At 34.6% G+C, this 17,871-nt stretch overlaps 2 protein-coding genes across 2 annotated transcripts; both read right to left on the reverse strand.

The window, feature by feature from the left end:
- Window positions 1-212: 212 nt before the first annotated feature.
- LOC112003673 (rhodanese-like domain-containing protein 6) lies at window positions 213-7,192 on the reverse strand. Its single transcript, XM_065768432.1, has 9 exons — window positions 6,861-7,192; window positions 6,605-6,766; window positions 4,559-4,664; window positions 4,220-4,418; window positions 3,371-3,452; window positions 2,785-2,867; window positions 1,874-2,006; window positions 1,454-1,619; window positions 213-1,229 (listed from the first exon to the last, which is right to left on the reverse strand). Exons 1-9 carry the CDS (start codon window positions 7,038-7,040, stop codon window positions 478-480), a joined length of 1,863 nt encoding a protein of 620 aa, XP_065624504.1. The 5' UTR covers window positions 7,041-7,192; the 3' UTR covers window positions 213-477.
- Window positions 7,193-9,536: 2,344 nt separating this feature from the next.
- Window positions 9,537-15,001, reverse strand: LOC112003661 (importin subunit alpha-4). The gene is made up of 10 exons (XM_024035862.2): window positions 14,535-15,001; window positions 13,513-13,609; window positions 13,331-13,422; window positions 13,103-13,234; window positions 12,640-12,825; window positions 12,328-12,491; window positions 12,172-12,250; window positions 11,595-11,723; window positions 10,543-10,670; window positions 9,537-10,159 (listed from the first exon to the last, which is right to left on the reverse strand). The coding sequence occupies exons 1-10, from the start codon at window positions 14,766-14,768 to the stop codon at window positions 9,778-9,780; spliced, it is 1,623 nt and encodes a 540-aa protein (XP_023891630.1). The 5' UTR covers window positions 14,769-15,001; the 3' UTR covers window positions 9,537-9,777.
- Window positions 15,002-17,871: the final 2,870 nt, after the last annotated feature.

Consider the following 17,871-nt stretch of genomic DNA (forward strand, 5'->3'; position numbering starts at 1 on the left):
CCACTTTTTTTTAGGTCCAAATTTACTTTTATCCACTTTTAACAAATTAGCAAATAAACTAACCTAAACGCACACTTACAAGAAAAGAAAAAAAGGGCAAGTATCAACACCATCTGAGCATATAATTGCCTATATTACCTATTAGTCACCATTTCCTTGCAATGAGAAACCCATCTTATGCAACTAACAGAGTTTGTAAAGACCAAACAAGATTTCAAGATTTCAAGATTTCATCTCAAGCATAGATATGATAGCATCATGACCAATGAATGTTCATATGGCGTGAATTATGAAACCATTTACTCCCCTTTTGAATTCTAAACTCCCAGATGTAAAGATGATATTTGAAATGTTCTATGTAGATTCCTTTATAAACAATAATCACTAACCCAGCCTTGATATTTCATAACTGCAAACAAATTGAGTCAAAATCTTGCACTGAGACTCTGAGAGCACCAAGTGGGATGTTTAACTCTGTTAGAGAAAACGATGAAGAAAATTTCTAATCTCATCAATATAAGGAGACCGAGTAGGAATTATATGACCAGAGTCGTGTTCAATTATCACAGAGCATCCATCATCAAATAAAGAAGCAAGGTCCCTGCTAGCTTGGTTTGCAATCTGCCTGTCTTTGCCATGGTCACTACCGAAAATGTGAAGTGAAGGGCAGTTGATCGCTTGACATTCAAACTCTGCCAATTTAATAGCAAACCCAGAACACAAAATCACAAATCTAAAATCCATTTCACTTTTGAGCCTCTCTTGTTGTGCAGAGACTAAGGCAGCCATTGCTGCACCCTGAGAAAATCCCAGAATCCCATCAAATGGCCCTTTCTGAGAAAACACAGACTTCAAATATGCCAGAGATACATCAAAGCCATCAGTTTGCTGCAGGTACTGGAGAGGGTCAAATGAACCATTTGCTATTTTCCAATCAACTTCCCCACTTATATTGAAATCGGGGGCTACTAACCATGCAAACTTTTTCCTGCAATTCTTGAATGGTGGAGGATGTGTTTGCTGTAATGAAGATGATGCACACTCTCCATGTGACTCTGTGATGCAGGGCTGGTAAATGAAGGGTAACTCATGAGGTGCATCAACAAACACAAGCTCAACAATGTTTTTGAGTTTTTTGGCTAATGATGCAGTCCTTCCTTTGAAACTGGAGGCATTCTGCCGAAAACCATGCAGGCATAAGATTCTTAGTTTTCTTGGAGATTCATTACCTGTAAAATTGCATTTATTAGGGTGTCAGGAACAACAAAATGTGGGAAAACAGGAAATACTTGTAGAGATTAGCTGTCAAAAAAAAAAAAAAAAAAAAAAATGCAGTCTGTGTACACATGTATGGTGTTTAACTACCAGCCACAGAATCAGTAATTTTAATCAATTTACTCTTGATAGAAGGGAAAGCAAGGTCATTTGAAGTGATTTAGATTACAGACCTTACCATGGCTCCAAGGCAGTTGAGGTGAGAGTTTGGTATCCAAGGAAACCAGTTTATGCTCTTCTTGTAATGACAATACTTGAGTTTTGCCATTTTCGAGTGATGGAACTGACTGAACACCCTTACCATATTTCTGACATAACTCACAAACGTATAGAGCACCCTCCATCTGTGGACCATGATAACAACAAATTCAGAAGCAAAAGTACAAGATATGGAGCTCAACTTTAACTATTTGACAGATTGTTCAGATAGGCTTAGTGGGGAAAAGGGATAATTTTTTTTTACAAAAAAAGACTATCACCTAAAGGCCAAAAATAAATAATTCAATCTCAATTCACACCAGTTTCATCTAAAACAAGTCAAAGTTAGATCTAAAATCGCTCAGCCAATTTCAAATAATGAATAGGATTATTTGTGTACCCTGCAACTATCACAGACCAAAACAAGCATCCTACAATGGGTGCATCTGCAGCGTGAAGAATAATCATCAAATGAGGAGCCACAAAGAAGGCAGGCACCAATGATATTTGGATCTGAGCTCCCAACTGATATCCTACCAGACAGGAAAAAAAAAGGTATAAATTACTACTTCAAAATTTGCAACATCATACTGCTGTTTTCACCAGATCTCAGAACATTAATCACATACATATGAAGAAAGCATATTCGCAATATAGGGTAAAGTAGACATGCCATTTGCTCTCTTCTTCTCTTTATTTATTTATTTTTTTTTTTCCTTTTTACTTGGTAAATTTACTAGCACACTCAAGGGGACATATAATTTACTTTTTATAATTCTTAAAATTGGATAAATTGATCAAAAAGGGGTTATAGATAACAGGGATCCTAAAGGAAGAAGGGAAAAAAAAGGAAATTAAAAATCAGATCCCAAAAGTTGAAAAACAACAGTGATATCTATGGAAGAATACCAGGTCAGCATGTCATTTATCAAAGAAAATTTTCAAACTGCTTACAACAAAGACTTCCCACGGATCTAAATGTGTTGTTTTAAATGCTCAATGCACGGTCAGGTCCGCAAAAAGGTGAGACCTGTGATCCTTTTTGAAGTGCAAGTTTTCTCAATGGGAAAAACAAAGGGAAAACCACTTCTTAGGTAACCAAACATAGGATTCTCAAAAGAACCTAGAAAGAACCTAGAAACCAAAGGAAAATCTTCTCGTATACTGGGAAGCAAATAGGCATGCCGAAAATATAGAACTATTGCAATTTGCCAATTCCAAATGTCTGTCCCATAAGCCAGTCTTTAGATGATAATAAGATAATAATACCTGTAAAATAATTAGAGGCATTGAGAGATTAAGACATCATACCGATGGTCAAAAACAAAGTTCTTTCCTTTGAAAAAACCACCATCTGGAAATTGTTCCAAATAACGCTGTATCCCACCATATAACTGCAATAAATTCCACACCACCATGAAATATTGTCACTATCATCATCAACAAGAACCATGTCCTCATGCAATATTACCAAGGTGAGTACGTTTTTCTATTAAAACATGCCAAATATTTTTGCAAATAACAACCAAATAGAAGAAAGAGGTATAACTTCGAACTTGGTATCATCTTTAGAGTCCTAGCAGATCTCTCTAGTTCAAACATGTCATATCACATAACATTATACAATATGACAGCCAAACAACAAAACTGCTGACATAAATATGGCAATGCATTCCTTGTCTATGGTAACTTAAATACCTTAAGCCATATACAAATCATTGCAAAGATGATAACCAAAAAAAAACCAAAACCCAAATTTAGTGAGGTGGTCAAATAAGCTTATTATAGCTGATAGTTCAGGAACAATTTTCAAAGAAATCAACAGAAACAGCCACAAATTATTATTCTTTTATAAAAAGATTTATTTAGGTGAGAAATTTCCTCTACAGGAGCTAACCTGAAACACATTCTCAAACCCAGCACCTTTAGACCTAATATATGCTGAAGCCATCTCACACCTAATCCCTCCAGTGCAGTACCTATAACATAAACAACAAATGGAGATCAAGAGACAAAATGATAAACAAATTGCAAAATTAGAGAAAATAAAATGTTTCAGAGGAAGTTTGGACAACATACAAGGAAAGTGCATAAAGGAGAAATGTTTTTTTTTTCATACTGTCCCTTGTTATTACCATTCTGAGCAAGGTGCATTAGCAAAACTAGATTAGTATTCTGGCTTCAAATGCAAACAAAAAGGTTCCTTAATGAACAGCATCGTTAGCTGTTTCTCAAAAAGCTACAATCTCATGGATTAAATCAAAGAATATTTACTTATCAAAAAAAATTTTAAAAGAACTTATCAAAAGGAATATAAATAATTATAACAAATCTAGAAAATACAAGCAAGAAACCTAAAAGGCTAAAACAATACTAGGAAACACAAGCACACTGAGGAAAGAAAACTTGGCTGTAGTGCAATTCTAGGAAATAAACAGGCTCCACACGTAGCTATAGATAAGACACATACATCATGTTTTCCCATTTTAAGTTTTCAATTCAGGCTGAAGTTCAAGTTAAATCATTCAGCAATGGAAAAAGCAATATGTGTCAACACAATTTGCATCACAAGAAAACAAATATGAAAAAAAATTTAAACAGCTAAGTGAAGCAAAGACAGTTCTCAAAGCACCAGTTATAAAATAAAATTTCAAATTCAATCATATGACAATGTAGCTCCAGCTGTGCAGTAAGAGAAATAAAAGGAAATATCAGGAGCCATCTTTGGTTCCAAAGGGGCACTCACATAAGAACACGTTTCCCTTTTAATTGCTCAGACTTATCATCTATCCACGAGGGCAGATCACTATACTGCCTAATTCCTGGATCCAACGTTTCCACATTTGGCACATGGAACTTCCCAATTCTTGTCTCATATAAATTCCTTGCATCCAATAGAACAAGGTCTTCATTGCATGTTGGGCTATCTTTCTCTATAAGTGGTCCTAGAAAATTTTTCATAAAAACCAGCAGGTGACCATCAATTCCCAATTAGTTCCTCTAAAACAGTGCATCAAGTCTTAACAGATTAAGCAAAAGAATAACTTATCATGTTATAACTTATAAGTAGGAAAAAGACACTTACCAGTGCCCTGAAGAGCAGAATGAAACTCAGCTGCAGAGAGATGCCTCCCGGCATTTGAAATTTCAGGTGACTTCAACAGAGGGTCAGAACTAAGAGTAACCAACTCCTGAGAATAAGGAAAAGTAGTTGACTTATATTGAAAACCCATAATCATGATTACTAATATGTCGAGATACTCAAAATACTAACAGAAATAAATAAACGAAACCCTGAAAAACCAAATATTCATGACATTATATTTATGGGAACTATATCATTCTCAGCCAAAGGTATTGGAGACAAATCCATCCAATTCAAACTCTTTTGGACTGCAGAAAAAACCATAATCTCCAGTAAGTGTGCAACAACACCACTTTAGGGTTGTCTTGCACACGCAAAAGTTTTGTATGTGCCGGGCACATATGCCCTTTGTCTCACTGACAGGGCGCCCACCTGTCAGTGAGACAAAGGGCCTTTTACACACGACCTTTTCCTCTGTCCAATTATTAAGAAGAAGAACGTGTCATGGGGACATTAACATTTCACAATAGAAATGAAAGGATCTTTTTGTTATCAATTCTGAACTTTCAAGTTTTGTCTCTGTGTCTGTGAAAGGAATATTGAAGCTGAAAAAAAAAAAAAAAAAACTAATTGTTTGAATCCTTGTTTCAGAATTACTCCAATCAAAACTTCACTCTACTAAAAAAGGCCAACGAACTGAGTGATTGAGTGGCACCTCTAGGGTTCAATCCCCCACAGTGGGGCTAATTAAAAATAATATTCTAGTGATAGGTCCTGTTTCTGGTACAAGAATAAAATATAGTGAACCTTTCCTATTAAACCCAGACCCTGGTACAAAAATAAAATATTTTATTTATTTTTATAGAATATAAATGGCAATTTAATGGTTCATAAACTTCATTCTAGTTCTAATTCCTGTTTTACTAGGAATTTGGGTTATATAATTCATAGTAATATGAGGTATTCAAGGCTTTTCTTAGAGAGAGAGAATTTCTTTTCCCATGATACGTGAGACCAATTAATTCCAAGAATGTGTGCAGCTTAATTATTTCTTCTTTTTTTTGAAAAACATAGACTTTACTTTCCACCTGGAAAACTGCATCTTAGGATAACAATCTGTCTTCTTCATTTTCCTTCCTTGAAGGTGCCAGCTAGTTCAGATAGTAAAGTCTCTTTAATTAATGTACCAAAGACCTAGGATGAAATCCCACCTTCTCCAAAAATGGGGAATGTAAGGGATGGCAATGACTTCTAATTTAACACAAAAAGCAAATTGCACAGTTAATGCATTGCTCCTCTCCCTCCCTCCCCTCCTTTTTCCCTCTTTTCCAAAAATCAAAAACCTAACAATGATTCTATAAGAAAATTTAAGGAAGTGCACATACTGCAATATCAAACCCCCAAAGCAAGCAAAATTTCTACCTATGCAAGTAGAAGCATACGTGCCATATCCTAAGCAGAAATCTCTCTAATATCCCATGACATAAAAGAGATTAAAACTAATACTCTTAAACTTAAAACAAACTCAAATTAAGATAAATTAATCAAACCTAAAAACGTTTCTAAAATACACAAACAAACCATGAAAATAAGTTTGCACATTCAAATTTTCTATTTAAACTTTGGAAACAAGAGAAGTATAAGAAGACACTTATCCATACACGTACTTGTTATGTTCTTAGATATGTTTTTAAAGATTTTGATAGTTGTTAGTTATTTTGAAAAGTGAAAACTTATAAATGACCATAAAATATGTCTATAATTAAATAAAATATATCTAAAAGTACACATTATTTAAGAGTAATGCTAAAGCTTAGGTGGTAACGGGTAAATTGTTACTGGCTCTAATTTCCATACCCACCAATAACAGTGGTCGCGAACATAGCATTACTCAATATTTAATTATCATCGTGGTATTCCCACAATGTCGTGTCCTAATTTTTCAAGAATTTACATGTCCCCATTGTCTCGTGTCGTATATCGTGCCCGTGTCAGTATCCGTGTCCGTGCTCAAACTATAACGAAGGAGAAACCAATGACAATTACCTTAACTATTCTCTTCGAAAGAGAAGTGAATCCACATTCCTTAGCAACCTTATCATCTACCGGGTGATCACAAGTTGCGAGCTTGAAATCAGTCCCTTCGAACAAAGCATTCGATTTCACAGCAGCAATGTGCTTCTCCAACGACGATAGCTTCCCACCAACCTGTTCAAATTTCAAACACCAATCTTTATCAGCATTACCGAAAATTCATACATAGAAAATGTGAAGAGGGGGCGCAGTACAGTACAGTACGTACAGTGACATTGACGCCGTGGGGAGAGAGGCGGACACGGCCGAGGAGAGAGAGGGAGTTGCAGTTGGATTCGTAGAAGGAGAAGAGTGAGTCTAGGTCGGTGATCTGTGCGTACTTGTAGTAGAGGAGCACTCCGTATTGGTCTTCGTATTGGGATTGGGGTTGGGGAGTGGTGTCTGCCATTGCTAGGGTTTTGTGGTTTTGCTTTGGAGGGGTTGGGTTTGCAGAGATTGGGGTTTTAGCTTTTAAATGTATTCTTTATTTATTCATAGAGTGGAGCTGTGGGGAAGATAAAGCGGATGACATGGCTTTAAAAATTGGAATAGTAAAAAAAAAAAAATATCGAAAAATTCTCAATTTCTCTAGTTTTGGAGGTATTTATTGGAGTTGAATTGGTCGGTCCAGTTTTTAAAATGATGAAAAATAGAGAAATGAGGAACTATTAGCTTGAGGGCATTTTTGTCATTTTCAAACTTAATCCATTTCATAGTTTAGATTTTATTTTTTGAATCAAACTATATAGGGACTGCCTAGGGGTGGCAAAATCAACCTAAACCCATTTGCCCACCCAAATCCACCCACTTAAACTAGACCCAAACCCACCCAATTATTAGTTGGGTTAAATGGGTATTAACCCAATTAAACCCAATTAACACTAATGTTTATTGGGTTTTAATTGGGTACCCAATTATTTGAAACTCAATAATGTAATAATTTCTAAATTCAAAACAAACACATAATTTTAAAAAATTATTCATTAATATAATTAATTATCATGTCATATTGTAAACTTTTTTATGTTAAAATAGATAACTATTTGAGAATTTTCTGATATATCTTTTATCTTGCTATAAAATTTAAATTTATATCACAATCTTTTGTGCTACCTACAAAAGGATCAGAAGAATTTATTTTAGATGTTTTAATCTTAATAATTCTTTTAAAATATTCATCAAATAATTATAAATATTAAAATACTTAAAAACACACCATTAAAATCACAATTAATATTGTAGGAAAATGATTTATTGGCCCAAATAATTGTGGACCAAGGACTAAAAATGAGCCCAAGACAGGCTAGCCCATTCTAAGAACAAGCCTCAAAGAGAAAGTCAAAATCTTGGACCACAGACTGAATAATACATTATCTTGAGTTCGAGGATGAAGCTCACTGAGGATCTCACCTGAGGACAGACATCTACTAAAGTCAATCAAGATAAACCCTCTACCAAGCTACCAAAGAAGGATTGGTGAAATGTTTAGACTTGTCCCGAGGAAGCTTGCTGAAACTTCCTGATAAATCTACAATCATTTCTACATTAGTAAGGCTTATCTGTCTGGCAAAGTTCTATTTATTACTGAATGACTGGCCTGAATAGTGCAAAGAGCCCCAAAAGTCTCATTTCATCAAGGAAACAAGGAAGGAAGAGCTCGTTGAGACAGGAATATCTCTAGCTGTACAAAGACAACACATCCTTGAGCTGGAAGTAGAGCAAATATAAGAAAAAGAGGGGGAGAATGGAGGCCACACGAAAAAATAACACAAAAACAAAGAGAAAAGATTGTAGAAAAGGAGAGAGACTTCCTAGAATATCTTAGAAGATTTATTCTTGAGAAACACTTTGTAACACTATTCATAAGCCTAAATGATATACCCTTTTTTTTACGTGGTTTTTACATAAATGTTTGTTGTTCTTGTTATTGTTCAAATCTTCCATTGTGGATTACTATTAACCCATAATACAAATTAGTTGTGACCCTAACTAAGTTCCTAGCTTGGTTTCGACCCGCACAGATATGATTCCTTTAAAATTTGTAGGAGTGCAATATAGGTTTTTTTTTTTTTTTTTTTTTTAACAATTTGATGTAATCCTTTTTTCTTTTTTTTCTTTTTTTTCTTTTTTCTCTCGTCCTAGTTGACCACAAAAATGATTACAAATTATATCTCCTTTTATTCTTTAACGATCAAAGTTAATTACAAGTTGAATAATTCAATTTGAATTTCATGAAGAATCAGTCAACCTCCTTCAATCCCTTTTTTCTTTTTCTTTTTTCCCCTGCAGTTTTCAGCTTATGAATGTTTAATCTCAGTTTTGTGAGTAATGCTAAATGGTTAATATTTAAACATGTTAAATCTGTTGGAATGAATCAATGGTCCTATAATCCAGTGCTACTTTCCCTCATTCAAAGATGTTAAATTAATGAAATTGGGGATTCTTTCCCCGATTGTCTAAAAAGGGTGTAAAACACAGAATAAATTTTAAAAAAATAAAAATAAAATAAAAAAATAAAAAAATCTCTATTTCCCTCATTATTGTGGTGTTCAGTGAACTGAGCATACATTTATGTGCATTAAATAAAATGGTGATTCTTCCCATCAGAAAAGTAACTAGAAAGTCCATAGTTCATAAATTTTCACTTCTCAGCAAATTTCTGAGGGCATTGAAAGCTGCTATAAGAGTGAGATACTGGATATAATTGCAGCCAGGCAAAAATCCAAGTTTTGTGCTGCATTACTTCCAATCAAAAAGTCTCACTTTGTCTCATATTTAATATTTTCCAGTCCAAGCAGACTGACTCTACTACCCATTACTAGTTGCATAGAAATCACTAATCCAAGAATCACAAGCACAGCCGCAGAAACTAGGAAGCAGAAAGCTTAAGCTGATTTCAAGTAAATGCAACCACAATAATAACTTTTTACCTATTGATCATAAAAATATAAATCAAGACAGAAAGCCGCAAGCTGAATCCTTTAACACTTGTACCAAATTTCATAGACAAATAATTGCCTATGTGCCAGAACAAAAACCCTGACCCTTGGCAATAGGGGAAAATGAGAATGAGTTTGAAAATAAACCAAAATAGGGAAAGTAAGGAAACCCTACAAAGCTAGAAACCAGAATCCTAAACTGCCAATTTACCCAAATTTAAAACCTCCAGGGGGAAGGTTGGGCTGGTTTGTTCCGAAATTAAATTCCTGTTGATTTGCATTCCCATTCTCCTGGAGTGTCTGCTCTTCCTCATCTTCCTCGGCCCAATATCTCTCCAAGATCTTCACGGCCTTCTCATAAATCTCATTGTTGTCATGGGACTGTAGATTCTCTATCTTATCCAAACCCTCACATTCATCAATCATTTGTGCATAGAGGTTGATTCCATTATTCAGTCCCATGTCTTTATCAGCCTCACCCACCTTCAGAATGTTCTCAAGCCCTTCTAGGCACACTGTCACTATCCTTGGGTCTGGACAGATTAGAAGATCACATAGCGGCTTAATGCAACCTTGGGCCACCAGGAATCTACAAGAACATTGATCGCACGTGTAAGTCCAAGGCTTCATCTGATGCATTATATTGTTAAAAAGACAGAATTTTCCTCCAAACTACTGGAGCTCAAATGACTAACCACATATACTTTAGTCACATTACCTATTAAAAAGTCATGTGATTTGTGGAGATTACTTAATGACCCATCCAAATAAAATTCACATGGATAGTCATTTGAACAACTACAATAGGTTGAAGGAGATTCCTTCAACATAATGGGAAAGTATATAAAGTGAATCAGCCCACAAAGGCATCAGCAACCCATGTATCTAGCAATCTGTGCGAGTTATAGGCAAGCATATCTAAGCTAGAAAGTAAAGGTAAAGAAGAAAAGCCATTGTAAGAGTAAAGCATACTGAATCTGCTCATGAGATCCTCCAGAGGTGGCATTTGATACAGCCCATGCAGCCTCCTTCTTGATGTCAAACTCAGCATGTTGGAGAAGATGTACAAGAGGGAGAATGATATTGGCCTCAACAACAGCCTGTAACACAGAATTATAACAGATAATATTTACAGGGAGCTCATCAACTAAAATTCATAAAGCCTTGATTATCTGTGAGCAAGTCATTTACTAGAAAAAGTAAAAAGGCTTCATTTGCTATCTAGAGTCAGTGTCACAATATGATTGGCACCTTAGACTTTAAACATTAAATTCATCTAGCATTTTGGCAGCCTTGTAAAGAACCAAATGCAAGTTGTATTAAAACTAGTTGTCTATTCAATGAGAAGCACATGCAAGCCCACAACTGTCAGTATTTATAGCCTATCCACAGCAGGTTTTTTTGAAGGATTAATTTCCCAACAACAAATGTCTCTTAGGGAAATTGATTCAAGTGAACAAGAAGATTCAAATGCAAACCTGTATTCATCTAAAAAAATGAAAACTAAAGGGTTTACATACAAAATATTATGCCGTGTGTGGTTCTTCCATTATCTTTGTGGAAATCCAGAATTACCAGGACATTCCCCCCTTCAATAGGGAGGGAGGTGCCTATTGGCGCCAATAAGCAAATTATTTTTTTTAATAAGTAATCTTCCACTATCTTTATGGAAATCCAGAATTTCCAAAAACCAAGCAATAAAGGACAACGAGTAATGACTCAAGACAAGCACATTTGATGAAGCAATTGCCAACACCCTTCCCCACCGCACCAAACCCCCCCCACCCCCCCCTCCCCCAAAAAAAAAAAAAAAGTTATCAAGTAATGGTTACAGGGTACATTTTTAATTAGCACTATTTCAACCAAGTACAACACACCATCCCTATTTTTGTGCTAATGATAATTGACTGTGTCATGCAATCCAAAGATATTTTAGTACTATGTGGATTTCTGGGGTGCTATAAATAAGTTTTAACACGTGGAAGAATCTTGATGTTAAATCATATAGAAAGTGAATCACATACCTGTATTTGACCTTTATTCCCAGCAGTGATATTTGAGATCGTCCAACAAGCTTCTTTCTTGATGCTTTTTTTGTGATTTTGTGTGAGAAGTTGATAGAGACAAGAGAGCACTTGGTTGTCAATTACAAACTGGAAAATACATAGCAAAGTTACTTTGTTGCCATGTATAGGGAAGAAACACGGCACTTTCATTCAAAATGTATACATGAGAGAGAGAGAGAGAGAGAGAGAAGGGGGGGTGGGCAATATGGCTTGTTTCTTAATTAATATGGTCTTCTAATACATGCTTATCAAAGAAAATTTTTATTTTCTTGCTTATCCTAGCTCAACAACAGGAATCTGAAATACAGCTTGGAAGTAAATTGTACTAAAGTAACTATACTGTAGCCCGTAACTATTCACACCAAACAAGTAAACATGGGCGCACAAAATTTAAGATGAGCCAAAGGCGATACAAAAAGAAGATAACCAAGCTCAGTACACAATACAATAAAACTCCAACAGTTTAAGCGATAAACCTCAACATATGATAAACATGGTAAGAATTTTAAACAGGCATACAAATTATTATCAATACCTGAGTCTGTGCATCATCACCCGTAACGATGTTTCCCACAGTCCGAAGTGCAGGTATAAGAACCGTAGGTGAAGGATGACTTGAAAATGAAAATTTTGTCAGTAACAGACTCATACAACAATATTAAAGAGGTTTGTAGAGAGCATTAGAACTTACAGCAGAAGCTCCACAAGACGTGGACAGACACCTGCTTCAATAACAGCCTGAATTTTATCATTCGTGCCATCTGAAAGATAAGACAGGGCCCAGCAAGCATCTGTAAGAACTTCTTCATCATTCATGTATATAAGTTGCCGGAGGACAGGTAAGGCAGCTTTGACCTGACATGAGCCAGAGAAAGTTTTTACAACAACCATAATTTTTCAGCATAAATGTTGGTAGAAAAAGATTCAAGTTGACATTCATAATCTAACATACTATGCATGATCTAAATGATTAACAAGTGAAATTCAGTGAATCACTTCTCACCTGCTCAAATGGTGTTGGTGGCTTGCCACGACAGAAGTTAGATAAAGTCCATGTAGCATTCCTCAGCATGGACAATTTTGAATGTTCATTTAACTGCGATAGTAGTGGCACAAGCGCACCTTGACCAATAACAAGATCCCTACAAGTTGGGGAATCACCAGCAACATTACCTAAAGCCCATACTGCCTGTTCAAGACAAAAGAACGCAAGAATTGTAAACATAGTAAGAATCACATCTAAGAAGATAACATAACAAGTGGGAAAATAATTAAGCTCTCAGAATAACTCTGGAATTTAGAATAAGGCCAGCACAATCAAACAAGAGTACAGAAAAATTCAGAGAGAGAGGGGGCCAGAATGATTTTGACAGGTAGAAAAGCACTGGATTTAGAACACAAAAAACCCTAAAGGGATGTCAAACAAAGGACTTCCAGATTTTATACAATAAAAGAAGTGAAACAACCTGCTCCCTGACATCATCACTGGCAGAGCTAAGAAGTTGCACAAACATGGGAACAGCACCTTGTTCAATGACAACTCGTGTATGCTCTGATGTTCCAGATGCGACATTGGTCAAAGCCCAAGCAGCTTCAAACTGCACACAAAAGAAAAGTCAGTCCCAGTATTACATTAGCATTTCTTACTGAAAAATTCATTTGCACATAAAATTAAAGCTACAAAAAGTCCCTACTTGCAGTTGGGGCAGATCATGCCTTCCAAGAAACTCCACAAACCGAGGAACCACACCTGCCTTGATTACCTCATCAATTGGAGGACTACGCTCTGCACAAAAATATACAGAATGCAAATCAACAGTCAAGAACATTCCAGGATTACTACCAAAAAGTAAATTGTTAGGAGATGCAGGCATACCTATCGATAATAACTTTCTAAACTGAGTGGTTGATTCCAATTGAGCAGTAGGATCATCAGACCATACTCCTTGTACCATCACAGGAATGCTTTCCAGCTATTAAACAACCATAACATACCCAACAAATAAAATCAAACATCAACACCACAATATTAAAATCAAATGACACTAACTGTAACATTGAAACTTCAGTTTCCAAATAGATCATATCAATGGACATTATACTTCATCAAGAAAATTCAAACAACGAGAGAATAACGGTGAGCTCATTCAATTGAATGTGCATGATACTCAGATCTAAACTGCTTTTTTTTTTTGGCTCCCACAAATCAAAATACTCTAAAGTTCTATACTCAATTTCTTCTTCTTTCCCACATTTGAATTCAATAACCCCTCAAAATTTTAAACAAGCGTGCACACTCATGCCCATGTATTGAATAGTAAACGATATCCGATTGATATAAAATTTAGTGGGCTGTATACATATCCAAGAAGCCAAAGTTGTTTGTCTTTATCACAGTTGACTTGAAATTCAGGTTTCTCGTAGCTCCAAACAGCAAGAAACCCAAGATTCAGATTACTAATCTTTATATCTCCAGAAACCAAGCATATAAAACAGGGGAGAAAAAAACCATCAAACAATACAATAAACATATACTGAACCAAGCAGTTATAACTTTTTTTCCCTTCCAAACAATAAGATTCGAAATCCTAATCACACATTCCCTAATCAACCAAACAAACCGCAACCCAAATCCCACAAAAAGAATAAGAAATAGATAAACCCATCAATCAAATACCTAATACCACAAAGTTCATCAAACCAAAAACAAACAAACAAAAAAAAAAAAACAAAACAAAACAAAACAAAAAACCCAGAAACAAAAATCTAATATAACAAAAACCCATCAATCAAAACCCCCCAAAACCCCATAGATTCATAATTGAAAATTTTCAAAAAAAAATTAAATAATAAAAAAGCATTCTTTTTTGTTAAAGAATGATGGTAAGGTAAAAGTACCCGTTTTTCCAAAGCAGCGGCGGTTTGGGTGGCATCGAGAAGTTGCTGCATGGGCTGAGCCTGAAGGCCGAGAAGGCCTTCTCTCCGTTTCTTCAAAAGGTTATCTTCGCGTTTGTTCTTTCTGATCTCAACCAGATTGTCCTCTCTTCTTCTCCGAGCCTCGTCGGCGTCCACACCAGTCTTGTACGACTTCTTGCGCACCTCGGCGCGAGTGCTGCTTGGACGGAGAGACATTGTTGGGGTTCGGAATTTGGGGTGAGAGAGATTGCTCTGTAGGTGTTCGAAGGAATGTCGCAGAGAGACTGGAAAGTATATAAGAGAGAGACAGAGGAGGGATTATATAAAAGGCGGCTTGGGTAACTTGTATTTTGGTGGCGAGTCTCTATTATTTTTTTGGGGGGAGTAAAAAGGAGTATACTTCGTGGGCTTGAGGCCTTAGGTTGTGTTTGTATGTGTGGACATTGGACAAAGGTACGGCATGTGGTTCAGAGTTCAGACTTCATACTGGGGCTTCTTTTAGTATGCAATATTCATTTCTTGGGTCATTCTTTGGCATAGTTTTTTTTTTTTTTTCCTAATGTACTTTACCTATTTAATCTTAAAATTCTATATATTATTAAAAAAAAAAAGAAAAAAAAAAGATGATATCTAGCCTTAACTGTTAAGATTAGATAGGTATGACACATACCAAATAATAAAAAGTATATATTATAGAATTTTCCTCATTGATAATGGCTCAGAATGTGGTTTATATGGGGACTCCCTAAAGAAGGCAATGCACATGCAATACTCATTTTATAGGTCAATTTTATGGTATACATTTTCTTTTTTTTTTTGGGTATCTACGACACCTACCTAATTTTAACATTTCCTATAAAATTATAAAAATATATATTAAATAATACAATACAAGGTAATACCGAAATTAATGGTTTAGATTAGGTAGGTATAATGTATACCAAAAAAATAATGTGTAATGCATAATTTTGTTCATTTCATATATATCTGAGACTCAATACACGTAAGCCTACGTTGTATATGTGTACGCACGTGAGACTCATACATGTTACCTTGTTTATATGTATATACGTGAGACTTAGACATGTGGACCTCATATATCCTAGGGATGTTAAGTGGTGCAATTGCCCAGTTTTTACTTGGAGATATGATGGGCAACATTGACATGGTGACCGAGTTGGGGGTTTCTTAGGGTTTGTGTAAAAAATGTCGATTTTTTAGACTAACTATCACCCGCCAATCCCTCTCCTCTTTGTTAAACCACTTAAGCCAATGCTGTTAGAAGTCGCCATTGCTAATCAGTTGGATTGTGTTTTAATTAGTTTTATTAGCACCAATACATGTGATCTTACTCTCATATATCATCTATTCACGAGATATCACCTTCTTCAAGGATGATAGCTAATCTTATAAATAGTCATATAAAGTCAAATAAATTAGGAATAAAATCCTTTTCAATATTTAGTTATATATGAGACACGTTACATTCATTTGATTTTGTGTGGTTTACATAGATTTTTTTTAAAGCCATTAACATTTTTAAATGAAGCATAAATTATATATAGCTAAAAATTAGAGGAAATTGGAGAATTTAAATTAAAGGGGATCATTTGAAAAAATCAATTTCGTTTTTATTTTGAAGAAAATAAAAATTGATTCAAATTTACCTTTGCTCCCCATTAGAATTTTCAAAATCTGTCATACCCATTAAAGTGTAAGCAATTCAAGTAGGTCTAATACAAGACCAATAAGTTCAGAAAGAGGCACGATTTTATACGATTTTAGCAATTACTTTTGACAAGATGTGGGGGCAAATGTAATATTGTCACATTGATATGATACATATTCAAAAAATTTAGAAATCAATTTAATATAATTGCTAGGTTGTGAACGAAAATAAACGTTGACACTTGACACAATTCAATGACCAAAATAGACTAAATAGGAGAGCTTTTTTAATTAAAAAAAATAATTGTTATGTAATGTCACTTTTACCTTTACGAGGAAGGTAAATATTATCTCTATATATAGACAAAATTATATTACAAAATGTATTTTTTTGGTCAGAATGAAATTTGGAATTCAATGAACAAATATATCATGATTTGGAGGACACACGTCACAATTAATCCACCATGTAAATGACATAGGAATGCAAATTGATATGATCCATGCATTGATATGATAGTTATTTCCTGGTAGCGGGGGATATGATAGTTATTTCCTGCTTCGAGCAGGGAGATGATAATTATAGTTTTACAATAAATCGACTGACAATAGCACACTATTATTTAATATTACAAGTGTACCTAAAAAAAATTTAACGACATTTACAAATTTCAGTTAACATATATGAATTTAGTCATGTTGAAGATGACAATTTTCATATTCCATTACATAAAGGCAAAATTAAATTGCCAATTCTCGTGAGTTGAATGTTAACTCATAAAAAACAAAAACGAAGAATTTATTCGGTACATTTGAAGCTACTAGTTAGATAATTAGATGGTCTAATAGTTATCCAACAAAATAGGAAAAAAAAATGGTAAATATGGAATTCAAGTGTAAGTGTAAGTGTGTAGTCTAAATTTTGTAGGAGAAAGATTATAAAAAATAATAAAAATAAAATAAAATAAAAACTTATGGACATGGTATTTTATTAGGCTAAATTAAGTAATTTAATAATTTTGTGTTAAAAACAAGTCTAACAACTTGTTAGATTCAAATAAAAGTATAAATTTTAACCCAAAAAAAAAAAAAAAAAACTCACCTTAAAGCATATGTATGTGCATCGTATGATATGTACAATTATAAGATATAATACATTTTATCATTTGATTTATAAGCACTTATGGTATGCTCTTACGATACAGATCTTTTCACACATGATACGATATGTATTGCGTATCGTACAATATTGACAACTATGATAACAACAATTGAATTAGTTACAATTTTTTATATTGATTATTATGGATCATCAACAGATTAATCAAGTTTGGTCATATGTAATTTTTTTTAAGTCATATTTTGATATGCTCTTTTTACTACTTTTGTTAATGTTATTTTTGGTTTCTCTATTCCCTTTTTCATTCTATCAATTCAAATTAACTTGTTCTTTCTTATTGGTGCAATAGTTGTTCTTTTCATGATCAAACCATTTCAAACAACTCTCCCTCATCTTTTAATATGCATATTTATAACTGAATTTTTAATTTCAAATCCTATCTTGTATTTCCACTTATATAAAGGATGAACCAACCCCACTAGTTGGGTCACTTATGCTTATTGGGCGTTAAGCCCACCAAATACTTCTGAC

Source organism: Quercus suber, unplaced genomic scaffold (assembly GCF_002906115.3).
Source record: "Quercus suber isolate HL8 unplaced genomic scaffold, Cork oak 2.0 scaffold_935, whole genome shotgun sequence".
Classification (NCBI taxonomy): Eukaryota; Viridiplantae; Streptophyta; class Magnoliopsida; order Fagales; family Fagaceae; genus Quercus; species Quercus suber.

Excerpts from the sequence above, each read along its gene's own strand:
- LOC112003661 (XM_024035862.2), bottom strand. The coding sequence starts at position 14,768 with ATGTCTCTCCGTCCAAGCAGCACTCGCGCCGAGGTGCGCAAGAAGTCG. Across the intron at positions 13,423-13,512 it reads TAGAAAGTTATTATCGATAG|AGCGTAGTCCTCCAATTGAT; the intron begins GTATGCCTGCAT and ends ATTTTTGTGCAG. Across the intron at positions 13,235-13,330 it reads ATGATCTGCCCCAACTGCAA|TTTGAAGCTGCTTGGGCTTT; the intron begins GTAGGGACTTTT and ends TTTTGTGTGCAG.
- LOC112003673 (XM_065768432.1), bottom strand. The coding sequence starts at position 7,040 with ATGGCAGACACCACTCCCCAACCCCAATCCCAATACGAAGACCAATAC. Across the intron at positions 6,767-6,860 it reads CCCACGGCGTCAATGTCACT|GTTGGTGGGAAGCTATCGTC; the intron begins GTACGTACTGTA and ends AAATTTGAACAG. Across the intron at positions 2,868-3,370 it reads GGTTTGAGAATGTGTTTCAG|TTATATGGTGGGATACAGCG; the intron begins GTTAGCTCCTGT and ends AATTTATTGCAG.